At 42.8% G+C, this 26724-nt stretch overlaps 1 protein-coding gene across 3 annotated transcripts in view; it reads left to right on the forward strand.

Annotated features, from left to right (window-relative positions):
• The window catches only part of AKR1A1 (aldo-keto reductase family 1 member A1), a 39081-nt gene extending 12878 nt beyond the window's left edge, over window positions 1-26203 (forward strand). The window contains exons 3-9 of one of the 3 annotated variants that reach the window (XM_084852723.1): window positions 8777-8896; window positions 10799-10950; window positions 13213-13408; window positions 17909-18108; window positions 19138-19210; window positions 21641-21727; window positions 25242-26203. In XM_084852723.1, the coding sequence (XP_084708849.1) occupies window positions 8777-8896; window positions 10799-10950; window positions 13213-13408; window positions 17909-18108; window positions 19138-19210; window positions 21641-21727; window positions 25242-25490 (1077 nt within the window). In that variant the 3' untranslated portion in view covers window positions 25491-26203. Of the gene's footprint in view, window positions 1-8776; window positions 8897-10798; window positions 10951-13212; window positions 13409-17908; window positions 18109-19137; window positions 19211-21640; window positions 21728-23802; window positions 23980-25241 lie in introns of those variants that run through there. The other 2 variants (XM_084852724.1, XM_084852725.1) reach the window with 2 other exon arrangements.
• The last annotated feature ends 521 nt before the right edge of the window (window positions 26204-26724 follow it).

The following is a 26724-nucleotide window of genomic DNA, read 5'->3' on the forward strand; positions in this document are numbered from 1 at the left end:
TTTCATACAAAGCTGGCTTTAAGTACCTTTCTACTCTGCTTCTAACCATGTGTGCCAGCCACCTCAAGAAAGAACAAAACCCTCACCTTAACCCGTATAGTACATTCTCTAGTAAATGTGTTCATGCAAGAACAACCATCACGAAGAACAGTGATTGTGCAAGTGCTTAGGAACGTAGGAAGCTGCCTTATACCGAGTCAGACCATTGGTCTGTCCAGCCCAGTATGACTGGCAGCGGCTCTGCAGGGTTTCAGGCAGGAATTTTTCCAGCCCTGCCTAGAGATGCCAGGGGTTGAACTTGGGACCTTCTGCATGCAAAGCAGATGCTCTGCCACTGAGCCGTGGCCCCTCCTGTTGCCTCCTTCTCTTTTCATTTTCCTTCCTCTTTTGAATTTGAAATGCAGGTACAAATGGCTGTTGAGCCATCATGGCCCTTACTTTCTTGTTCAGGTGGATCGTAAAGATCTCTGTCCTGCCCCCACTTCCTCTGTAATTGTTCTGGTGTAACACAAGGGCTCTTTATGGCATCAGTAATTTGAAAATGGTCCTTTCTAGTACACTAGTGCCAAGGGCGGCTGTTCTTACAGTGGCTACTCAAAGGCTAGTTTCTATAGACAATATAATGCACACACTGTGTCATTGTACCAGTAGACAACAGAAGCACCTAATCTTATGTGCTGCTTTGTTAGCATAATGGACTATATGGGAAGGTTCCTTAGAATCACAGTAACTGTACAACCCCATAGCCATTTTGTCCTCCTTCCTCTTTTTTGCAGCTTTTAAATCTAATTTTTAAAATACTTTTTTGATTGTGGTGGTAGTTATGCATATACTACCAGAGGCCTTAAGCATGGAGTATATTTTTAAACATCTTCAACCTGGGACTCTGAACATGCCAACACTGTAACTTTACCGTCAGGTCAGTGTTTCTTCCCCCTATTCCCTCACCTCCCCAACCTGCTTTTTCTTTTTAACATCTTGCCTGATAAAGAAATCTGGAGATATTGAAAGATTGCAATTTTTTGGCGATCTTTTGACTGATGTTTACAGTGTCAGTAATAAGAATTATTATCTGGTTCACACATAATGACAAGTCACTGTGGATTAATTTCCATGTGGGGCTTGTCATTGTGGCTCTGGATGCCATTTTTAAAATGCAAGCTGTGGCAAGGATGCCACAGCTTCTTTTATGCAACCCGGCCAGGGTGGGTGGTTAGCAAACCACCCAGAACCCATGGCCTGTTTCAGGGTTGTTAACCACTCCAACAAACCACCCTGGTTGGGTTTGCACATAATGACAAGCCACAGCGCCCCTCTCACTGTGGCTTGCATTTTAAAAACATTGGTGGGTATGCAACAACAAGCCCTACGAGCAAATTAACCCATAAGGGCTTGTTATTACGTGTGCACTGGCCCATTATTTTATCACTTTCCTAGGGTAAATGCCAAGCTTAAATAGTGATTGATGATCTGTTTGGGATCCTTGCTTTTTTAAAAAGAGGGATTTCAAAAAACATTACACTTTAATAATTAAAGCATCAGGAAGACACATTCCTGGTAAACCTGATAATGTAAGATTGCTGAGTGAAATGTAAGCCTGTTGATTATTTTGCTGATAGATGGATTGGTTAATGATTATACATAGATAGCATTTACAAAATGCCAAGCATAGCATGAGTGCTGTTGTTAGTACAATGGTTACCTTGAATGTAGGTGTGACTGTGCATGTTCAGTACATATTCTTATGGAACTGGGCAAGAGAAAAGGATTCTTAAAAATTACAGCTTTTATCTGTAGCCACTAAGTTTCTATCCCTAGTGGTTATGCAAATATGCCTACCTTTCTTCACATTTATCTGGCAGTTGGAAACCTGCAAAAACCTTGAGCTGTGTTAATGACTTATTGGATTGGCTTGAGGAGAGGTTCACTTTTGTCAGCACTACATCTGGCTCCTAGGACAATCAACAAGATTGATAAAATTACATGTATCTGAATATAGAAATAGTAACATTCTTCTCCCTCTCAACACTAGCGTTACTCATTAATATGGCATAGATATTCATCTCTTCCTTCCCCCATATCTATTCTAAAATATGCATACCATGCCTTGCATAAGTATTCCCCCCACCCCACCCTTTTGACTTTTCCACATTTTGTTGTGTTACAACCTGGAATTAAAATTGATTTAATTGGCATTCTTACCATTTGATTTACACAACATGCCTCACACTTTGAAGGTGCAAAATATTTGTATTGTGGTCAAAAGTTAATTAAACAAAAACAAACTGGCATTTGATATCTGTATAAGTATTCACCTCCCTGAGGCAATACTTGATAGAAGCACCTTTGGCAGCAGTTATAGCTGTGAGTCTTTTTGGGAAAGTGTCTGTCAGCTTTGTGTATCTGGATGCTGCAATTTTTGCCTATCCTTCTTGGCAAAATTGCTCAAGCTCTGTCAGGTTGAATGGGGACTGTCAATTTTCAGGTCTTGTCACAGATTCTCAGACTGAGATGGGCCAGTCTAAGACATTCAGGTTCTTGTTTTTAAAGCAGTCAAGTGTAAGTTTGGCTGTGTGTTTAGGGTCATTGTCCTGCTGGCAGGTGAACCTCTGCCTCAGTCCCAGGTCCCTTGCAGATGAAACAGGTTTTCCTCTAGAATTACCCTGTATTTGGCTCCATCCCTCTTGCCCTCAATCCTGACCAGTTTCCCAATCCTTGCTGATGAAAAGCATCCCCACAACATGCTGCTGCTGCTGCCACCACACTTCATCGTGAGGATGGTATTCTTGGGTTAATGTGCACTGTTGGCTTTGTGCCACACATAGTGTTTTGTTGTAAGGCCAAAAAGTTCAGTTTTGGTCTCATCAGACCAGAGGACCTTTTCCCATGTGTTTGCTATGTTTCCTGAATGCGTTTCGACAAAATCCAAATGGGATTTGATATGGGGTGGGGGTTTTTTTTCTTCCCCCAGAAATGGCTTTCTTGTCGCTGCTCTTCCATAAAGCCCAGCTTTGTGGACTGTCTGGGTGATAGTTGTCCCATGGACGGTTTTTCCCATCTCAGCTGTGGATCTCTCCAGCTCCTTCAGAGTTAACATTGGCCTCTTGGTTGTTTCTCTGACTAATGCCCTTCTTATCCGGTCACTGAGTTTTGGTGGATGGCCTTCTCTAGGTAGAGTCACGGTTGTGCCATATTTTTTCCATTTTTTATAACCCAACCCTGATTGATGCGTTTCCAGAACTTTATCCCAGATTTGTTTTGGTAGCTCCTTGATCTTCATGATGCTGTTTATTTAAATATGCTCACCAACAAGCTCCGGGGCCTTCCAGAAACAGGTTTATTTAATCTGAGATCATGTGACACTTGAATTGCGCACAGGTGAACTCCATTCAACTAATTATGTTACTTCTGAAGGGAGTTGGTTGCACCAGAGCTTATTTAGAAACGTGGGATAGAAATTCAATAAATAAATAAGGGATAGAAATGGGATAAAAATGCAATAAATAAATAAAGTTAGGGATATCACAACAAAGGGGGTCAATACTTACACACTCTAGACTTTTCAATTTTTTTATTTGTAAATCATTTTGTAAAATATGTAGATTCTTCCCCACTTCGATATTCTGGACTATCTTGAGTAGATCAGTGACAAGAAATCCTAATTAAATCCATTTTAATTTCAGGTTGTAACACAACAAAATGTGAAAAAGTCAAAGTGGTTATGCAAGGCACTGTAGAATCTAAAATATGCATAGAATCAGTTTGCTCATTCTTCTCCACTTGGTCTAGAAATGAGACTGACCTGATACATGCTGGGCTCACTCTAAAAAGGCATTAGCTTCCCTACATATCTGCTCATGCCTCCTTTACAACATCAAGGCTTCAGGCAGTGCAGACTCCACTGATTCTTGTAGGGCAATAATTTCTCCATGGGGGAGCAAGAAACAAAACCTGATCCCTGACTAGTACCTAGCAGATGATGAGTCTAGGACTCCCTCCTCACCTGAGTAGATGATTGGTGCTGTGATAGCAGCATTCCTAAGAGCAGTGCTGTCACAATGCTGATGATTTATTGAAGGTAGGAAGAGTGCCAGGACTTGGGACAGGTGTCACTTCTGCCTTCTAATAGATAATTGCTGTGACAGCTCTGTCCCTAGGAGCAGTGCTGTCACAGCTCTGACAGTGTGCCTAATCTATGTTAAGTGTATGTTAACTGAAATGAATGGGACTTAAGGGAGCAATCCTGTTGCCCCTAGACAGCGTCTGAAGGGCCATAGGATTTATCGGATTCCCAGCTCCGAGGTCTGAGGCAGTGTTCCAACCTCGGAGTGGGGAATCATAGCTCTGACCCCCTTCTCCCTCCCTTTGCAGACAGCGTGGAAAGAACTGCACTGGCTGCTCTCCAGGGTTGGGAACTTGACCTTGGAGTAGGGGAGAAGGTGGCATTCCTGTGGGCAGAGCAGGGAGGAGACTGGTGAGGCCAGGATACGAGCTATCCCAAGACCTTTCCAGCCTCCTTCCCCTCCAAAGCATCCCAGCTAGACAGGCAAAAAATCTCATCTGGTGCAAAATGCGGGGCGGTAGGACGGGGAGGCGAAGTTTGCCTCCGCTGCTCATCCTTGTATAGGATGACTGTAAGCCTCTGAGTTTGGAGGTTTATGATCAACACAATGGGATTGCACCCTTAGACTAACATTAGAAACAACCCTTTGTGAATAATATAAATCATAATAAAATGTTGGAAGCGGGGAATAGACACAGTATAGCATCCACCTGGGGTTGGAGTGTGTGTGCATGCCTCTTAATGTGCAGCCTCATTTCTCTATCCGAACAAATGTGTCTGTCACTGAATCATTTTGCAGCCCTCTCATCCATTGCTCATCTTTGTGCTGAACAATTTTCCACAACGTGGAAGCAAGATAAGGAAGAAGGAACTACAGCCACCTTGCATGGGTTTTATAGGCCCTATTAAATTGCCAGTTTCAGCTTCCCTGGGGCACCATTTGCTGACTCTCCCTCTTCTGTATCCATGAATATGGAGGCATAATAATAAAACATGTTTGCGTAATTTTTTTTTTTAAGTGGTTAGGAGTCCTAAATAATTGCTGACACTCACACCTGGTTCTCTTGGTCTTCATTCCATCTTAGCAGAAATTGATACCAGTGAAGATTGAGCAACTCATTGAAATAAAATGTTATTTAAAGCTTTAAAGGCACCTGCAGGTTTATTCTTCAGTAGAATTGCTGTTAGAACTGCAAGGCTAGCAGGGCCTTGTAAATAAGCCCTCTAAAGCTATGAGCCTGCAGGGAAAAAAGAGTACTAGTCTGCTGGGGGCTGACAGAAGATGGATGGAGAGTTGCATTTCTATGCTGGCCATAGAGGACGGGGATTTCCCTCCTCCAGCAGACTGCACAGTTTCTATGTTTGGTGCAGAGGATAGAGCACTCCATCCCTCCTCCACCATCCTGCTTATTCACCTGTGTGGAATTCCATGCATTTGCCTGCATGCAGTTCCTTCTTTGTCAGCCTGCTCACTCACCTGCATGGAATTACTTGCGTTCACACACATGCAATTCCTGGTCCCCTATGGCTACTAGGCTGCTTAAATACAAGGCTGTGCTCGCATGCCACTTTTCATTTCTCTATTGTGGTAGCAAGGCCTTGTGAAACCTGAAATGTGTTGCAAGAAGAATTTCATAAGCTGAGCCACCATTCACAGTTAGTTTATAGTAACTTCCCCACTGGCATCTTCCCCACTAGTAGTGGCAACCATAAGTCATGCCTAGGAGGGAGGGGGGAAAGATCTTGCCATCTTGTATTCTTGTGAGGGAACTGGAATTGCTTTATCATTATGACTAAGAGAGACCGATCTCTCGTGCAGGTGGCTTTTTATAACATCAGAGCATTTTGTGCCATAGTTGCTTTACCCACTGTCCAAGTTCCTGATAAGCAAAAGGAAATTAAATTTTACAGGCAGTAGAGGCTCTGGTCTTTTTTTAAATAAACAAATCTATAAACTAAAGGCTCTCGTGTCCCTTTTGTGGTTTTATCTTCTATCAAACAAAGCATGCAAGAGTTCTATGAGATGAAACATGTAGGTTTATTATTTATTCTAGAATTGCTTCTGTAGTGTTTTCAAAATTTTGTGTTTTTCTCAGAACTGCATAAAAATATTTTAAAATATTAAATGTGGCAGTGGGGTGTGTATGATATCCTTACCTTGCTGAGAATCACATACATGTTATCTCTGTATTGATATGCAACCAAACAGTAGTTACTGTAGTAGCATCTGCATGGTGTCAGTTAAGTAATGTCATTGTTGGATTGCTATGGTACAGACATAGCCTTAAAGTGGAAAAGTAACAGGCTGTAAAAGGGTAGGGGGAAGTGTATTTCTTCCATTTATAAAACTGCATGCAGTTCAGTGCTGTCTCCCAAGACATATGGACCTAGTCTTGGGGTGATGATGGCGGATATATTCCATTTTTATCTCACCCTTCCTCCACGGAGCTCATGGCAGCACCCTTGGAATCCCCTCTGCATTTTATATTCACAACAACCTTGACGAGTGGGTTCAATCACCTGTTGAGCTTTGAGGCTGAGCAGGGATTTGAATCCAGAGTCCAAAGTACTTGTATAGTTTTTGATTCAAATTCAAGGCTGGCTGGATTTATAGGCAAGAAATTACAGTATTTCAAAGCAGAGAGCATTGAAATGTGGTAGAAATAAAGTGGAAGTCCAGAGGCAAAGGTGGAGTTAGGGGAGGCTCTGGGAATCAAGATATGGAGTTGGTCCAGGGTGTGTTTCACTGGCAGCTGGAACATGCTCTGTCCTGGATTATTAAATTACTTCCTGATTTTTGTTAGAGCCTCTTCCTGATTCTTATAACCTGTAGCAGCCTATCAGGACGAGCAAGCTGGTGAAACCATCAGAAGCAAGGACAATTTCTTGGGGGCAGCAAGAGGAGTCCAATACTGAGGTCTGGCCGGTTAGCTTAAGAGAGAATGCCACATTGTCATTTTACATTTATGGCAGTTATTTGCTGCTGCTGCTGCTTCTTTTTTGCAAGGAGGTTTTTAGAATTTGTATTGTTTTATGAAAGCTATTTGTGAGTCACGGAGAGTCTTATCTGGCCTCTAAACATCTGGATCCTAGAGATGACTTCCTATTGTAATATGTGCTCAATCTCTTCCTAGATGAATTTCTTAAACAGTTGACTTTGATGGCTGTCCAAAAGGAAACTGAAAGCCCATCAGCAGGGAACAGGTTGCACATAGGACATATATGGCAAATTACAGTCCAAAAAACTCTTCTTTTTTTCAGAATTGGAAGCTGGTGTGAGGGGAACAAAACCTGACACAGTTTCATTAGCAAGTTGATTTGTGTTGTTGTTGTTGTTAATAAGTAGCAGCAGCAGCAATATTCTGGTCTTCTACTAAAAGTACCCAGGGTGGCATCCAGCATAATCATAAAACAATATAATATAACCAATAAAACTGCAAGGACAACATACAGTTCTAAAAGCAATAACAAAACACTTAAAAACAAAAATAAAAATCTAACACCATCAAGAGTAAAAGATGTGACACATTTATACATTAAAACTGGCAGCAATAAACCCTGTTGAAATAAATGTCTTCAGTTTCTGGCAAAGGACACACAAAGAGGGAGTCTGCTGCATTTCACTTAGGAGGGTATTCCAGAGTCATGGCACCACCACAGAAAAGGCCCTCTTCCTTGTGCTTACTCACCAAATCTAAAATAGCACTGAGATTTAAGAATTAAGTACTCACCTTTAACCTCAGAAATACTGGTGATGCTGAAATCAGTATACTGCGGGGGGGGGGGGGGCTTGAACAGGCATGGTTCCTCCTGGAATTGTTACTGGTTACAGCCTAGCATGCAGTTTCTCTTCCCCTTAGGAAAAGATCAGTCTTCAGCCAATAAGCTCTACACATTTTCCAGAGGTTCCCCCCTCCTATTCCCAGCTTTTCTATAGGGATGGACTGGTATTCTTTATATAATAATTGTTGTCTGGTTAACATATGTGTTGGGGCTCAAGAGCAGTGGAATTCCTAACTTGCTATGTCAGCCTAGTACTTCTGTTCAGTTCTATATTTCAAGAAGTGGACATAATGGTTTGAATCCAAAGGTGCCATTCTGCAATCAGAAAGCCCTGTGCCCCCTAAACAGCTGCTCCTGCAGAATGTGGGACCTCCTGGATCAGTGTGATGTAGTGCAGGAGGCTGCAGTGGGTAGGGGGATCAGTAAAAATTGGGGAACCCACCTTGTTTTCTGCTTAGGTAACAGCACGTTTGGATCCAAGCCATTATATCCCTATAAAAGATACAATTCCATAATACAAAGCTTACTTTATTCCAGGCATTTATTCTGACTTTCAGCTTATCTAAGAAGGCTTGCTAAGTAAGGGAAGAATGGTGGGTAGTGAGGCTGAATTGACAACAAGCACCACTAGGCCTGCTACCCATCCAATCTGCTAATTGGTCTCTCTGCAACTTTGTCAGTCCCCACGTCATCTCCTTGTTCAACTATCTGGGTGCCCTAAGGTGGGCTTCCTTCCTCAGTTCACCATCAAGCCTCTCCTATTTCTCTCAGAGGATCTGTACACTTCCCAACCATATACAGACAGAAGTAGGTGAAGAATCTATGGTGTTTGTTTTGTCATTAGTTCTAGATTCAGAATAGCATGTTAAGCTAAAATAAAATAGTCCTCCCCACATTCTGATGTGACGATCTCTCTATTTTCTGTTTTAGGTGAAGGAGGCAGTAAAGTATGCCCTTAGTGTAGGCTATCGCCACATTGACTGTGCTCCAGCTTACAGCAATGAAGCGGAGATAGGTGAAGCTTTCCAGGAGACTGTTGGGTCTGACAAGGTAAAAAAAAACTAAGCAGAAATGTATATGGGTTGATGCTGAAAACTAATTGCAAAAAGGCATGTGTGCGTGTCCATGTTTATTTCAGATTGGCTGTGCTTACAATGCAATTTGAATAATTACCTCTCCATATAAACCTACCAGCATCAGAAGCAACAACTTCCTGCTGCCTGTTCTGTGTTGCAGACTCTGTTGGCTTGACATTCTGCCGTGCTGTAGCTATTTGTCCTTTTGTTGCTCCAAAGGTTTTCACAGGGCACATTTTAAAAAGATAATGCAGTTGTTGTTTTGGTCCTGGAAATGAAGCTTCTCTAGTGTACTCTAATTACTTTTAGGAGCGGAAAATAAAACTTAGTTTCATGTGCCCATAGCAGAGACAGCATAAAAACATCTAATCAAGGGATGAGCAACTTCAGCAATGAAAACAAATCAGAAGTATGAACTAGAGAAGCACACATAACATTCATGCTATGTGCATACAGTTTATGTAATCTTCATATTGTCATTTATTTGCTAGGTACCAAAGCAGAGAGAGTTGATACGTTGCACGTTGTGCCATTTTCCGATATAGTTATTTTGAAATATGGGCAACTTGAGATGATACTTGAAATACTTTCAAATGTTTCCTTGGACATTCTTACTGTTGAACTGGGAGCATTTTTGCTTATTTTCTTGTTCCCGGTCCCCTGGGGGTTTTGGATGGTTTTTGTATCTTCAAATGTATCTTTGCAGCCATAAGAAACAGATGTCCTATTAAAGAAATGAGATCTGGAATGCCTGTGAATTTAATTGCCTGTGGCAAGGCCCTGAGTGTGACAATGTGGGCTACATGTTCACTCCTGATGATGGGCAACACAGTCCTAAAGGTTCACTTTAGCTGTAGCAACGTAAACAGTGACTTGAAACTAGCTTTTTCTTTAAGGTGTCAAATTTTGAGTTGGGGTATATGGAAACTACAGTTGGAATGCATGGGCTGGATATGTAGAGCCAAATGTCTAATCCTCCAGCACTGGAATTCTAAGATTCCTCTTGCAATAGGAACTGTTGAATAGGTGGCTGTTTGAATAAGTACTACTTGCAGCTAAGGGAGAAAGAAGCATTTAAAAATGTGAGAGATGAATGGATCTGAGAACTTTTTAGAGATGTACAAATAAGGAAGGGGCTTAAAGGGGCAGGGAGAAGGAACAAATAAGCTTCTTAATGTGCTGAGAAGGGGAGTCCCTGGCAGCTTGGGGTCTGAATCTCTAATTTGATTATTGCCCTTCATTTTTTGTTTGAAAGAATGGGTATATGATGATGAAGATGAGTGTATAGAATGGGTAAGAAAGGGGAAATGACAGGCATGCTTAGGAGAAGGGTGGAGGTTTGCTGAGGGAGTTGTGTTTTCTTATAAAGTGAAAATGTTATTAAGAGTGCAATCCTGTGTGTATTTAGACAGAATAAAGTCCTACAACTCTCTGGGAACTGCAGGAATTTTCTCTGTCTAAACATGCATAGAATTGCACCCTAAATTTACTGTTGACATTGGGTTATGATTTTACACTTGAAAAAGCTTTGAAACCACCAACTCGCCATGTACAAACATTTTGTACAGTCTCTTAAGAGGCCTGTGCTGCCTCAGCATGAGACTTTTAGAACTGATCCCTAGTTTGCCAGGAGTGAAGCTTCTCCTGTTCCATGTTTAACACCACACCTCTCCTTAGCCAGAAGGGTGCTTCACCAGCCTGGAATGGGAAGAGAAGGGGAACCATGTATGCATGAATACTGCAGTTTGATGAATTGAGCAGCATGTGACTTAGAAATGGCCCTTATTAGTGCTGCTGCTCGGTCAGATGCCTTCACTTGTATAAAGGAATGTTTAAAAAACAGAACTATGAATCCCTACCTCCTTCTTTCTAAAAGCCTGTTAAGAGGGAAGAGCTGTTTGTGACATCAAAGCTATGGAATACCAAGCACCACCCAGAAGATGTGGAGCCAGCTTTAAAGAAGTCCTTGCAAGATCTGAAGCTGGATTACCTGGATCTTTACCTCATGCACTGGCCACATGCCTTTGAGTAAGTGTCATTAAGAAGGAAATTAGGATCCTGAAACCATAGCAACTGTATAGCAGCAATGTAGAAGGCGTGGGAGGGTCAGATGTCTGTGACCATCTGCACAGATGGAAATGTGTTGACTGATGAGCCAAGCCAATTCTATCATCCCTTCTTTTCCTGAGTTTGCAGCAGACACTACTTTTTTTTTTTGTCTCCACTATTGGGCGCCTGAAATTCACTCTTCTGTTTTTAAAGCATGTGCGCGTCCTATTCCGTGTCCTGCAGTCTGGGAGGATCGAGAAGAGATCCTGGCCTTCCTCTCTGTGACAACTTTTCAAGTGCTTGAAGAGCGCTATCATATCTCCCCTCAGTCTTCTCTTCTCGAGGCTAAACATGCCCAGTTCTTTCAGTCTCTCTTCATAGGGCTTTGTTTCCAGTCCCCTGATCATCTTTGTTGCCCTCCTCTGAACCCTCTCCAGTTTGTCTGCATCCTTCTTAAAATGTGGTGCCCAGAACTGGACACAGTACTCCAGATGAGGCCTAACCAGTGCTGAGTAGAGGGGAACTAGTACTTCCTGGGATTTGGAAGCCATGCTTCTATGAATGCAGCCCAAAATAGCATTGGCCTTTTTTGCAGCCACATCACATTGTTGGCTCATATTCAGCTTGTGATTGACAACAATTCCAAGATCCTTCTCGCTTGTAGTGTTGTTGAGCCACATATACCCCATCTTGTAACTGTGCATTTGGTTTCTTTTTCCTAGGTGCAGAATGTGGCATTTATCCCTATTAAATTTCATTCTGTTGTTTTCTGCCCAGTGCTCCAATCTATCAAGATCACTTTGAATTTGTTTCTGTCTTCCAAAGTATTAGTTATCCCGCCCAATTTTGTGTCATCTGCACATTTGATCAGCATTCCCCGCACCACCTCCTCCAAGTCATTAATAAAAACGTTGAAGAGCACTGGGCCCAGGACTGAGGCTTGCGGTACCCCACTCGTTACTTCTCCCCAGCTTGAGAAGATCCCATTGATAAGCAGTCTTTGAGTCCGATTCTGTAGCCAACTGTGGATCCACCGGATCATTGTTTCATCTAGCCCACTTTGAGCTAGTTTGCTCCTCAGGAGATCATGGGGCACTTTGTCGAAAGCTTTGCTGAAGTCGAGGTATATGATGTCTACAGCAATCCCACAGTCCACAAGGGAGGTTACGTGATCAAAAAACAAGATCAGATTCGTCTGGCAGCATTTGTTCTTGACAAATCCATGTTGGCTTCAAGTAATCACTGCATTGTTTTCAAGGTGCTTCCAGATGGATTGCTTTATAATCTGCTCCAGTATTTTCCCAGGGATTGATGTTGGACTGACTGGTCTGTAGTTCCCAGGTTCCTCCTTTTTACCCTTTTTGAAGATAGGGACAACATTAGCCCTCCTCCAGTCATCTGGCACTTCACCCGTCCTCCATGATTTCTCAAAGAGAATAGACAGTGGTTCTGGGAGTTCTTCTGCCAGTTACAATGCAGTTCATCTGGCCCTGGTGATTTGAACTCATTCAAAGTAATTAGGTGTTCCTTGACCATATGCCTGTCGATCTCAAGCTGCAATCCTGCCCCTTCAGCCTGTACTTCGCCTTTGCCAGGGGGGTCATAGACCCTCTTTTGGGAGAAGACTGAGCCAAAGTAGGAATTGAGCACATCTGCCTTTTCTTTGTCATCTGTAATCATTTTGCCATCCTTATTGAATAGCTGAACCACCATTTCTTTCCTCTGTCTTTTACTATGCACATAGTTGAAGAAAGCCTTTTTGTTGCTTTTAGCATCCCTCGCTAACCTCAGCTCGTTCTCAGCTTTAGCCTTCCTGACGCCTTCCCTGCAATTCTGTGCTATCTGCCTGTACTCTTCCTTTGTTGCTTTGCCTTCTTTCTACTTCCTGTATGTGTCCTTTTTTGTTGTCAAACTCCTGGGAATTATTTTTCCCTCATGGTGGGTGATAATTCAAGAGTGATAATTCAATGGTGGGTGATAATTCAAGAGTGGCTGCCATTGTTTTGTATGGCTCATAATAGTATGGGATTTGTTTTAGTTACTAACTAATTGATTTCATAACTCCATAGAAACCAGTTGCACATATACTAAGTGGGAATGAGAAAGTGTGAGGAAAATGGAGTCTATTTTGTATTAGATCATGTGAAGTGGGCATTAGCTCTTAGTAGTGCTTCTAGTGTGTTTAATATTATGGACAGAGATTGTATTAGTTACCTGTTTGCTATCAATATTTTATAATAGACGGGGAGATAACCTCTTCCCCAAAAATCCAGATGGCACAATGCGTTATGACTACACTGACTACAAAGAAACATGGAAAGCCATGGAGAAGCTAGTGGAGAAAGGTTTGGTGAAGGCTATCGGGCTATCCAACTTCAATAGCCATCAGATTGATGATATCCTTGGCATAGCTTCTGTCAAGCCATCTGTACTACAGGTAAGGCAGCAGCAGGGGAAAGGCAGCAGGTTGGTTCCTGAGCTGATGATTCCTTGATGGGCGAGAGGAAGTGGGCCATAAGGATGACAGTTTCAGTTTCTGTTGTGGGTGGGCAGAGGAAAGGCTGTGTCAGGGAACTACAGCAACATTTTGGCCCTTATAACATGGAGGGTCTTGTACAAACTGGCTTATAATGTTTCATGCACAGGATTTAACCAGGAAGCTTACTTGCCCTTCTTCTTTGAAAAAACAAAACAAAACACGGTTTAAGCAATGGGGATTTGTAGCTTTAAAAAATAAACTGTTTATTCATAAAGGTTTTCCTTTGAAAAAAAAAGCATGCACCAAGACCAACTTTCCCTCCCTAGCATCACTCAGACGGTGTGCCCAGTAACCTCCCCATCCCACATCAGAAGTTAGAACAAAAGTATTGTTAACTAATTTGATAACATCTAGTCACCTGTGTGCGCATGCGCGCGTGCGCGCTCGCACACCCACACCCACTGGGAAGAAAATTGAGGTGGTGTGCTTTTGCTCTTCAAGGAAAATACCTTCATAGGCCTTCAGATTGTCTTAACAGAGCTTGTTGAAGGCTCACAGGTACCTCTTCTGTAGAACATCAGCTTTCTCAGCACTACGTCAAGCATATCCTTCTGCCACTAGTCTATTTTTTTGGATTTTTGCCTTCTAGGATTGTAGTGTCTTTGTTTAGCTGTTAATAACAAATAGATAGAAATCATTTGGGATGTATCCCAGGATAGCTGTGGTGATTGAAAGAGTCTCTGGCATGCATACTATGTAGCTTAGGGGCAAATTAGATGTGATTAGGATCTCCCTCTGTTTTGGTGGTTTATTATATTTACTTCAAAGCAGCTGTGTGGGGCTGCAACCCTGAAGCAGTGTCAGGGTGAACCTCTCTCCCATTTCCCACATCTGAATTGGCCCCTAAAGATGGCATTAACTCTACAGGGGCGGGAAAGAGGTGGTACATTTTTTTGCAAATCTCTCATCAAAAGGATATGATCATTTAGGTCATCAGCCTCAACCTGGACTTTGTTCCATGTTATTTGCAAGTGGAGCTGCTAGCTTAACTCTTTCCTTCTGGCAGCTTCTGCTCTGCTTTCAAATCCTTCCCGATTTAGTTTTTATGCTCCTGGCTCCCATCTATATTGCTCTTTGCTCCTAAACACCTGTCTTGGCCTCTGGCATGGTGTAGTTCTTTGCTTCTCTTATAGACTGGATTTCTTAGCTTCAAACTTCCTAGTGCTCAGTTCAGTGTAGCTCTTACTTTGTTCTTTTGCTTTTGTTGCACACTCATCACACTGTTTGATTCACATTCTTGATTGCGATCTTTGGAGGGTCCACAACTGTCCTGAGTTCAAAATGTATTCACTCCAAATTGACACTGAAATGTTTTGTGTACTAAAGAGGTTGTCTTATTATTGACTCATTAAATGTGAATTATGTCAGATCATTGTAAAAAAGAATCATTTAAAAATTAATCTGTGTACAGATTAGTTTTGGTAGACTTACCCTTGCTTGCTTCCTCATGTTTTCCCAACCTTCAGACACTGCAGGTATGTTTCTTGTTTTTGTATTCATATTAAAGCCACACCTCACAGTCTTTCAGCCAAAAAGCTTTGTTTGTACTATGTGTAGAAGAAAGAATGGCCCTCTGTCAGACGAGCCAATCCCCTGTGTTTCTGTATGAGTCTCTGAGTTGGAGACTCCCATTCATAGCAGGGCTCCTTTGGTTTACAGAAGGGGCTTGGATCCAGAAGAAGTTTCCACAAATGGAAGTTGGGGGAGGCAATTTTCACCAATTTCCCCTGCAACCTGCTTCACTTCCCATGTGGTTCTGGAGAGTCCCCAACACCCTGGAGCAGATTTTTGTAGGGGGTAGGACTAGGAGCTGCATAGGGAAAGGGAGAGACCCAGGACCACCTGTGAGAGAAACTCTACTCCATGGAACTCTAGATCTAACTCTGATCTAGATCTTGGGTGTCCTTCTTGATTGGAAGGAGGCCGGTTCAGAGCAGAAACCGAGAAGCAATAGGCAGCCTGCTATGAAGATGGGTAATTTGCTGGGCATGATCAAGTGTTCAAACAGGACTGAATGCTGAGAGGGGGCAGAATTACCCACTCACAGCAGTGGCTCATTGGAAAGGGGGCAAGGCTCAGGGCAGAGGATCCTGTAGAGATGTAACAGATGCCCCCCCTTGTAAGTGAGTACTTTAGGCACACAGGAACCTTTAATTCATTATTTTCTTGGAGGCCAAACATGCTGTCCAATGGCCAGGGCCATGCTGACGCTTAAAGGAAAGGAGGGAGTCAGGCTCCAGGTTCACTGCAGATTTTGACTGGCTCACAGGATCCTCTGTAATAGAAATATTTGTAAAAATAAAACCTCTCCTAATAAATCTTCTAACAGTTTGTATGCAGCATGACTTCCTCTAAGGAATGCAGTGAGACAGGTTATTTGCAAATGAAAGTCTGGTAATAAAATGCATTTTATGGGGTAATAAGAATCCTTAAGACCAGGTGTCTGAGCTGGGAGGGGAAGATCACATTATTTCACAAAAGAAATAGCTCAGCATTCAGGAGATAGTCATGGAGGACAGACAAATTCATGGAGAATAAGGCTATCAATGCTTACTACTTGTGATGGCTATATATTACTTCCAGGATCAGAGGCAGTGTGCCTCTCTGTACCAGTTGCAGGGGAACCCAAGGAAGAGGCTGTTATTGCCCTTATATCCTGCTTGTGGGCTTCCCATGGGCTTCTGGTTAGCTCCTGTAGTAGGAACAGAATGCTGGACTAGATAAGCCTTTGGTCTGATCCAGTACGGCTCCTATGTTTTTATTTTACCTCTGCCAGGTTTCATGGTTTGGTTGTACAAAATTATCCTGTCCAAGATAGAGTGCAATCCATATGCCATGTGTGCTAGAGAAAGTACTGTTTTAAGTATACGGGGCAACTGCAGTATAAGCAGATTGTAGGTAGGACAGCAGGGGTGGAGAACACATGGCCTGTGGCCACATGCAGTCTCCCTTGGCCTTTTTTATAGCATGTGCTGCTGTGCAGCTGAATTTTCCACTGAAATTCAGATATGTGGTGGTAGTAAAAAAAAAAAAAAAAAAAAGCTGTGATTTTGCTGTTCAATGTGGAGTGTGGGGAGTGTGCGTCTGTTTTAAACTGAAATTGTGCTCCTCAGATGGTGCTCCTCGCGTGTCTTCTTTAATAGCTAAATCATGTCTTTTCTGCCACCCCTGAATGGCCAAATTTTTGCTGGCAAACTTGGAGGCGGCACAGCAGCAATTCTGGGGAAGGTGCAACCCTCACTGGGTTCCAGGGGCGGAGGGTGGAATTGGCTGCCAGACCAGCTGAGGTTGCCCACCCCTATAGTATAAACTAGAGCATAAGTAGTACAGAAAATGTTATCAGCCCCCGCAAGGTGAAGTTAAGAAAACTGGCACTGGGTGAGGTTATTCTACTCCGTTAATCCAGCCCCGTGTTTTACGCCACACCTTCCTCCCCACAGATTGATCTTTTAGCTCAAGGGTGCAGAGCCTCAGGCCTGTGGGCCAAATCCATTCCACCTGGGGCCTCAATGGCTACACCCCCTTTCCCCCAACCACTGATTGTTCTATGGTTTCTCAGCTTTTGTGCAGTTTTGTTTCCATTCTAAAGGCTGAAATCCCCCTTCTAAGGCTTAGTTACTGTCAGTAAGAGCTTTAAGCTACAATATGCTGGTGGTTTTGGTATTTTGACCCTGCCCCTTTTGCCTTTGTCTCTGCCCACTAATTGAATGTGGTTCCTGAGAGCTTCTCCAGAATGGAATTTGGCTGTTGGGCTGAAAGATGTTCAACCCCGTCTGAGCTGCTAAGACGTAGCACACCCCACACTTCTGCTTTAGATTTTGTAATGCTAGGAATGGGAGGTTTCCTCCAAGTGGAAGAAGGCTTTCCTCCAAGAGCAGACACGTGGCTTGAGATCATCATTCTGCTGTTGCTTTTGCCATATGTGAAATGCCCATGCCTGTCTCCCTTTACCACTGGTGGGGGAGCGGTGCAGGCTGTGATCAGGCACAGGGTGGTTAACAAAGGCTAGCTGCACATCTGCCACCAAGAAACAAGCCATGTAGGAATGCCCATGGTGGCCTCCACCTTTTTGTAATTGTGAATAGTTGAAGCTTGTTTCTCTGAAATCCAGGGTGCTTCCGGACAAGACTTTTATCACACCATCATCCTGCCTCATTTACAGAATTTTACAGGAGGTCAAGATGTCGTCATCTTCCCCTCGTAGCCCTCCCATGTTTCCCCACCACTTCCTCTGTCTTTTTTCTTACCACAGAAAATCCATTAAGAAAAGATGGAATAGCTGTACCTTTGGGCTGTTAGCATTAGGACCTCTCCATATGGAAGCACCCCCACTGTTGTTGTACTGTGATTTTATTTTTTTGTAGCAGTCTGCTCACAACCATATATTGCTTTTAACAGGTGGAATGTCACCCTTACCTAGCCCAGAATGAGCTGATAGCACACTGCCATCAGCGAGGGCTGGTGGTAACTGCTTACAGCCCTCTTGGTTCACCCGACCGAATGTGGAAGCACCCAGATGAACCAATACTGTTGGAAGAACCTGGGATAAAGAAACTGGCAGAAAAATATAGCAAATCTCCTGCTCAGATTCTCCTCAGGTAGTAAGGGGTTAGCATTTGGTAGAGGGGGATGTTGAAGGGACGTTGGGGCAAATAGACAGACCCTACTGCTTTCTCTGAGCATTCATGATTAATATCTTGCTTTGTTGTGTGTGTTGATTTTGTTTCTTAATGGCAAAAAAGCATTTTCAACCATCTCCCATTTCTTATACAGCAGGATTTTGATCCTGCAAGGGCTGAACAGTTACGGTGAGCTGTGGGAGTTAAGTGGGTTCAGTACCCTGCAAGATGGTCTCAACTCCTTTTAAGAGTAGAGAACTGAAGGCTCTGAAAGTTCACCAAGTGAGAAAGGGGAACCTGGTGTTAGAATGAGGGAGGACTGTAGGATATCAGTGTTGGCTATATTGCCCAGACATTAATAAGGCCCAAGTAGGGTCAAATTTTAAAAAGTGGCCATCAATTTTGAACATCTTCTCTAAGGTTTCTTTCAAAGGAGCTGGTATGAAACACTGTCACCCGGTTCACACATCATGGAGGCAATTCCTGGGTTGTTACACCCAGGAATTGTGGGGACAAGGAGAGCATGCAACCTATGCGTTTGCCACTTTTAATTAACAATCCAGGAATGGCCCATTCCTGGGTTGTTTTGTGACATGCAAACGTGGAAACTCTGGGTTGTTTATGAGTTAAAGAACCCAGAGTTCATTGGGTTAACTCTGGGTTGTTGCACCCATGAACAACCCAAAGTTTTCAGGTTTGCATGTCATGAAACAACGCAGGAACGGGGCACTCCTGGATTGTTGATTAAAAGCGGAAATACCTCGCACACTCCACTCATCCCCGCAATTCCGAAGTTAAACAACTGAGGTATTGCTGCCATGGCATGCGAACCAGGTCTCTGTCTAGCTCTGAGCCCTGAAGGTGCCTTAGAAGCCATGAAAGTCTAGAACTGTAGAGGAAGGCAGCAGTGGCTGTAGCATTTACTATTTCCCTGTCAGGATAGACTATTTTGGATTTTGCTTAGGCTGTGTGGAAGAATCACAACTTCTCCTCTGACTCTTACAACAGATGGCAGATGCAGCGCAAAGTGATCGTCATTCCCAAGAGTGTTACCCCTGCACGCATACTTCAGAATCTCCAGGTGAGTGAGGCCACCTGCCTGGCCTTCCAGAAGCAGAGAGCAGACAGCTTTGGGTGGCAGCAGTAAGGCATCAGCATTGTCTTTTATCTTAGTAATATTGTGTAAGTAAAGTAATGCATCATCAAATGGTGTGGCTATATGGTTTTGCTAGAGTCAGTGCATGCACACTTATTCTTCCAATTTATGTGTAGTAGTAGCTGATCAACTCCTTTTCTATTGGAAGTTACCAGCACTTCTAGGCTTGTCTGGCTCTGATTTTTAGAGACAGGAGTGTATTGGTTTAGCACATCCAGTCCTTGCAATCTACATGTTCAGTCTGCGACAGCTGACCCTCACTCGTGAGCATTCATTGCCATCTGCCTCCAGTGCTTGAAAGAGATTTTCCTTTCCAGCTTTGATCTCTTGTTTCCAACAGGACCCAGACTTTCTATATGCCATCATGTTAATGTATTCTTTTAAAATTGCAGTTCAAACACTGTTTTAATCTTGCACTTCCCTTTTGGATTTAAATGAGATCATCATAACCTCTTTGATATTTCCCCCGAAGCTTTTCTTTAAAGCTCAGGCAAAAATAAATCTGTTATCCACCAGCACCTCCCCTTCTAAAAACCATTATTGGAAAAACTGTTCCATTATTATGTTCTTTTGTATTAATAAGCAGGTGCATGGCTCTTCAGGTGCTATTACAATGTATCCTGACCGATCTGTACACTCAGGAATCCTTTTGGCAATATCATAAAGTGCTCAGGCAGATACTTCCAAATGTTTTGGGTTTGTTTGTTTTTTACTGGGGGTGGGGGTTGAATGTGTTCAATGACTTACTTCCAGAGGAGAGACTGAAAAGACAGCCTCTGAAAAGAGAGCATGAGAACTACTAAACAGCAATTCCACGTCCTCCCCATTTCCTACTTAATGAAGTTAGGCAGGATAGGTGAAGAGACAAGCTGGACAGCTTACTCCATGAGGAGTATATCATTAATGGTCACTCCAGTCTCTCATCCACCAAGGGTGAGAGGTTTTGAGCTGGGAAGTGCTGGCCCTGCTGAAGAAGCCCATTCTGTGGGATTTCTCCCTCTCTGCCCCTACCATGGTCAGCTGGTGCCTAGCTGCACTTTGGAGAGCCCTGAATAAGAACTCCCCAATGAAAATCAGAACTGTTTCCTTGGTCATGAGATGACCTTTCCATCTCTGTGTCATGACTTAAAACATCTAACAGAGAAAGCATAGCATCCTCTGGATATCGCAAGAGCACTCAGACTCTGTGTAGAGCATATAAAAGATTTTATGCAAACAAGTTCTGTTCATATCTTTCCAAAATAATCACAGAAAACAGCTTTGAAAATCCATGTTATCGGGGTGGTTTACTTACCTGTAGTAAGTAGCATGCCTGACAGTATAACCCATTCAGTTATAAGGGTTATGGCTCAGCAGCCTTCTGGGGCTATATGGCCATGGAAGGCATCTTTAAAGCCACGACATGGTCACTGGCCCACACTTTCACTAGATACTAGAAGGGAGACCAGCCTTCCCCAACCTGGCGCCCTCCAGATCTTTTGGACTACAACTCCCAGCATGCTTAACCATTGGTTATACTAGCTGGGGCTGATGGGAGTTGTAGTCAAAACATCTGGAGGGTGCCAGGTTGGGGAAGGCTGAGGTAATAATCTTCTGAACCTGCCTTTTAGGGGGAGGATTTTGCAGGGTGTAAGTAAATCCCACAGCCCACAATATGGGCCCTCTCCTAGGGCCTTTGGCTTTTGTACATCCCACTAGCTCTGCTCCTGTGGGAGAAACCAACACTCTATTCCTAGCTGTAAATCTCCTTGAGAAGCAGAATGATTGTTTGCCCTACCCTGTATTCCATGCTGATGGGCCACAGGGCTGTCTACTAGAAATTATTTGGCTGAAAGGGCTCACTTATAAGCTAATATCAGTTTTCCCTTGTTAGTTGTTCAGCATAAACAGTTTTGTCTTGTTTCCAAAGTTTGTATCCATTTTTTAAACAGAATTCCATGAATATCTTTTTCACACACACTGGCCTTGCAAGGAAGGCCCTCCCTTGGGAGGAAGTCATCAATCTTAACGCTGCTTCCCATCATCCTTCAGGGAGTTAGTTCCCAGTAGTCCAAGCTGTTGTCCAGCTCCTCAAGGAGAATGGAGATTTACAGATAAGTAAGGAACAAACTTTATTTCCACCTAGCCTTCTCTGGTCCATAGAGGAGGCTGGAAAGGAAGAGTACTTCATATATACCATGCTGACTGGTTGACAAAAACTGATACATTTTCTGTAGGTAGCAATAACTAAAGGAAATGCTTATACTATCTGTCTCTTGTAGAATGTAAATTTGTATAAGAGGAGTGCATTGAAGGTGGGCACTCACAGATTAGCAAAACCTGAATAAGTATTAAAGTGTCTGCTTTTGGTTTTAGGTGTTTGACTTCCACCTGACAGCTGAAGAGATGAGCTCTATTGGGAGCCTAAATAAGAACTGGCGATACATTGTGCCAATGGTTACGGTAAATGTTGTCTCTTGGTTGCTCATATAAGACATTTTCATTCTAATTAAGGCTTTGTATCACAAGCCTTCTATGAGTGTGTTCAACTTTCTACCCTTCAGCTGGAATTTTATGAATTCCTCTCTTGGTAATTGGTATCAAACCTGTTCTGGCTGCTCTTACTCAAAGAACACTGTAACCCATTGCGTAATTGACAAGCTATTTTCTGATTAACTGTTGTGAGTGCTATTGGCTAGCAGCAGTGCAGCATTTGATTTAATTTTCAAAATAGATGTTGGATACAGGGGGGCACACTACTCTGGTTGAAATATCTGGCCTACCCCTTCAAATATGATGCGGGTGGTGTGGTTTCAACCATAAACTCACTTCTCCATGATAGGTGTCAGTGCCACAATATTGGTAAGCAGCTTAGTATACACAGAGTAAGGATTGTTTTCCATGCAGTTTGGCTGATCCAGGTGATAAACTGTTTTAAAATGTTGTGGTCCTTGCATGTAGCCCCAGAACTTAGTTTTGGAAATCATTTTGGTTTTGAGTGAGGGGGAGAAATGGAGCAGCCAGTATTTCTTCAGCTGCATTTTGTTCATGTAACAAAGCATAAATAGCCTGTGTTGTTTTGAAGGCCACCTCCTACATGACTCTTGTATTGCTACCAAATGCTTAGCTTCAGAAAATACTAGGCTGTGCAAAAATAATTTAAGATGGCTGAAAGTATTAATTTTGCTGAATAGGTGAGGATACATATGGTTGTGATGTAGAGGATTTTGCTTCCATGTGAAAGCAGGATCAGGTATTTTCCTTTGTGATAGAGAAGCATGATGAGAATGACCTTTTTGTCCTTGGAAAGTTTTGTGGGTTTAGTTTTGTTTTTTACTCACTTCAGAAATGCAACCTTTAAGCTGAGAAAATTGACAAATTTAAAGGTTTTTGATCTGTTTTTGTGTCACTCACTGTACAGGCTGTATTGTTAGTGTTGCATGCCCTCTAGTGGCTTTTTGGATACTGAAGAAAACTATAGTATCTATTTTAAGTATTTTAGGGCACAATTCTATGCACGTTTAGCGAGAGAAAAGGCCTACAACTCCCAAGGCTGGCTGGGGAATGCTGGGAGTTGCAGGCCTTTTCTCTGTCTAAACATGCATAGGATTGCACCCTTAAGAACCCTAGATTTTATCCAAGGCTTTCCATAAAAGCATCAAGCCTCCTTCCCATCCTCTTTAAGATCTTATCACCAGGCCTCATGTTTTCCCTTTTTTCATACACTTTTTGCATGTGTGTGTCTCCTTCAATGCTTTTTAAATTTTTTCCTTCCTTTCCGTACTATTTACACTATAAACATAATACTTTTTAATCAAATGTAACACCATGTTCAAAATGTTTACTTTTCTCATTGGGCTCTTGTTTGCAAGCTCTAATTTTATTATTGCTCTTAAACAAGTAAATAGGAACAATGCTGCTTCATCCAGAGGCCTAAATTGTACTGAACGGAGTGGAATATTTACTGTTTTTGCCTTACTGATATAACCAACATGGTACTATAAGGGTGCCCTGGAACTTGGAGGCTTATGAGTACCCAGTGCAGAGCGGAAGGTGCAACACACCTCCCATTCTGCAGTTTAGCTAGGAGGGTGAATTTGCCTGTCTAGCAGAGGCTTCGAGAAGGAGGAGGCAAGGAGGCTGGGGCAACTGGGGATACCTCATAGCCCCACGTCCCCAGTCTCCTTCCCTCCCTGCCCCCAGGAACACCCCGTTTCACCCCTGTGAGCTGTCAAATGCAAGCTCATAGCAGCAGCCACCACGATTCTTTCCACGCTGGCTGTGAGGGGGTGAGGAGTGTGGTTTCCTGGTCTGAGCTTGGAGCCAGGAAACTGAAATATCTATGTCCCCCAGTCACTGTAGGATTGCTCTCTCCATTCCTGTTGCTACAGGTGGTCACTTCTAGAAGCTACCAGAGGAATACAGATGACAGTTTTGCCAGTAGATATGTACATATGCCTGAGAAATGCCATTCCCTCCCTGGAATAACAGTAACAATTGTGCTTCCTTTTGACTGATAGTTTCCTTATCTTTCACAGGTGGGAGGCAAACTGGTAGCAAGGGATGCTGGACACCCCCTCTATCCCTTCAATGAACCCTATTAACTCTAGCAGTTTACAAGATGGAAGATAGAACGCCACTCAGGATTGCCACTGCCATCATGTATTATGATTTTTAAAAATCGAAATAAAATATTTTGTTTCTGTAGGATTTTATTCTTAACCTGTATTAATTAGCACATACAGTCAGGGCCAGAAATATTGGAACAAGGATAACTGTTTTGGCAGTTGGCCTCTGTACACCACCACATCAAAGTTGAAAGGAAACACACCCAGATGGGAGCGAAGTCAGGACTTTCGTCTGTAATTCGAGGGGTTTGACAAAAGTGGGGCACTAACCATTCAGGAAGGACAGCCAGTGGCATACACACACACCCATCGTTGGTGGCTCATAAGTAATGGAACAAACCAACATCATTTCAAACTTAAGGATCGCCTTTACTACCTGGATGAAAATCCTTTGCAGTCAATGGCTGCCTGAAGTCTGGAACCCATGGACATGACCAAATGTCGAGTTTCCTCCCTCAAGATGCTTTGCCAGGCCTTTACTGCAGCTGCCTTCAGCTGCTGCTTGTTTGTGGGTCTTTCTGCCTTCAGTCTTGTCTTCAGTAAGTAAAAAGCATGCTCTATTGGGTTGAGATCAGGTGACTGATTTGGCCATTGAAGAACATCCCACTTCTTTGCCTGGAGAAACTCTTGGGTAGCTTTTGCTGTCTGTTTTGGGTCATCATCCATCTGCAATATGAAGCGGCGTCCTATCAGTTTGGCAGCATTCAGCTGAATCTGAGCAGAAAGTATAGCCATATACACTTCAGAATTCATCCTGCTGCTTTTATCAGCATTCAGGTCATCAATAAACACCAGTGACCTGGTTCCAGTGGCAGCCATACATGCCCATGCCATAACACTGCCTCCACCATGTTTGACAGATGATGTGGTATGCTTTGGATCATGAGCTGTTCCTTCTCCATACTTTTCCCATCATTCTGGTACAAGTTAATCTTGATTTCATCAGTCCAAAGAAACTTATTCCAGAACTGGGCAGGCTCTTTTAGGTGTTTGCTGGCAAAGGCTAATCTGGCCTGTCTGTTCTTGAGCGTTACCAGTGGTTTGCACCTTGTTGTGAAGCCTCTGTATTTACATTCATAAAGCTGTCTCTTGACTGTAGATGTTGACAATGACATGCTTATCTCCTCAAGAGCATTCTTGACCTAGCTAGAAGTTGTGAAAGGGTTCCTCTTCACCGTGTGCAGAATTCTGCAGTCATCCACTTTAGTTGTCTTCCATGGTCTTCCAGGCCTTTTGCTGTTGCTGAGCTTGCCAGTTAATTCCTTCTTTTTCAGGATGTTCCAAACTGTTGTATTGGCCACTCCCACTGTTTTTGCTATCTCTCTGATGGGCTTATTTTGTTTCCTCAGCCTAATGATGGCCTCCTTCACTCGCATGGACACCTCTTTGGACCTCATGTTGGGAGTTCCAGTGAACAGCTACCAAATGCAAATGTAACACTCAGAACCACCTCCAGGTCTTTTATCTGCTTGATTGGTCATGGGGTACCCAGGAAACAGGCCACACCTGGCCATGCAGCTGCTTGTCAGCCATTCATTCCATCACTTATGAGCCAGCAAGGATGGGGGTGTGTGTATGCCACTGGCTGTACTTCCTGAATGGTTAGTGCCCCACTTTTGTCAAACCCCTTGAATTACAGCTGAAAGTCCTGACTTCACTCCCATCTGGGTGTGTTTCCTTTCAACTTCAATGTGGTGGTGTACAGAGGCCAACTGCCAAAACAGTTATCCTTGTTCCAATATTTCTGGCCCTGACTGTACCTTACTGCATCTTTCTCCACAAACCTTGGCCAAAGTCCTCACTGGAAACATAGTACCCAATGCAAGGAACAGGACTTAAATTGCGTAACGTATGTGGAGTAGATACTAAAAAAATAGAAAAGTGTAACCTTGCATCTCCTGTCAGTGAAATTATGCTTAGGCTATGACAGCAGTGTTATTTAGCTTGATCCTTTCATGATCAAAACACACATACAAACACTTAAACATACACTTTTCAAGTTAGATACAATTCATTTTGATATATGTCTTTGGCATAGTGACGTCTTACTCAAAGTTTACTAATTAAACCTAAGAATATAATTTTTTCTAGACATCTATATATCAGATTTAATGTTTATACCTTACAAAATATTTTTGCTCATTAATTGATAAGCAAAAACTTTTAAGTTCCCTCTGACCCTGAATAATACAGTTTGATATCTCTCCATTTCTCATATAATCCTTTAAATCTCTGGTGATGAGTTTATAATTCACAATTCTCTCCTTGATTATTATCCTAACTGCTTTGCCAATTACATTTTGATAATGATTACCTAAAGTTCATTGTGAACTCACTTCATATCTTCCCTATTGGTACCATTTACTAGACACAACTTAACGACTGAACAACCTTAACTGTTTAATTATCTGGATTCCTAATTACCTTCTATGCAACATGCTTAATTGCCTGGGGCTTGCAGCTCAAAGATGAGACAGCTTTTGCAGGGGGGGGGGAATAATCACTTTCTTCAGTAATCATTTTGAGCACATTGAAAACTGTGCCACCAGCCTTTTGTGGCAGATCCATGCCAGTGTTCACAAGGTAGCTTTTCTAGGAACGTAGGAAGCTGCCTTATACTGTGTTAAACCCTTGGTCCATCTAGCCCAATATTGTTGACACTGACTGGCAGCAGCTTTCCAGGTTTTCAGGCAGGATTATTTCCTAGCCCTACCTGGAGCTGCTGGGAATTGAACCTGGGACTTCCTGCATGCAAACAGATGCTCTGCCACTGAGCTTTTCTGAGCTATCACTGAGCTTTCTAATAGCTATGGTAGGAACACAGGGTGAAAG

This window comes from Heloderma suspectum, chromosome 4 (assembly GCF_057233095.1).
Source record: "Heloderma suspectum isolate Gila_16-S chromosome 4, 16-S_ref, whole genome shotgun sequence".
Taxonomy (NCBI): domain Eukaryota; kingdom Metazoa; phylum Chordata; class Lepidosauria; order Squamata; family Helodermatidae; genus Heloderma; species Heloderma suspectum.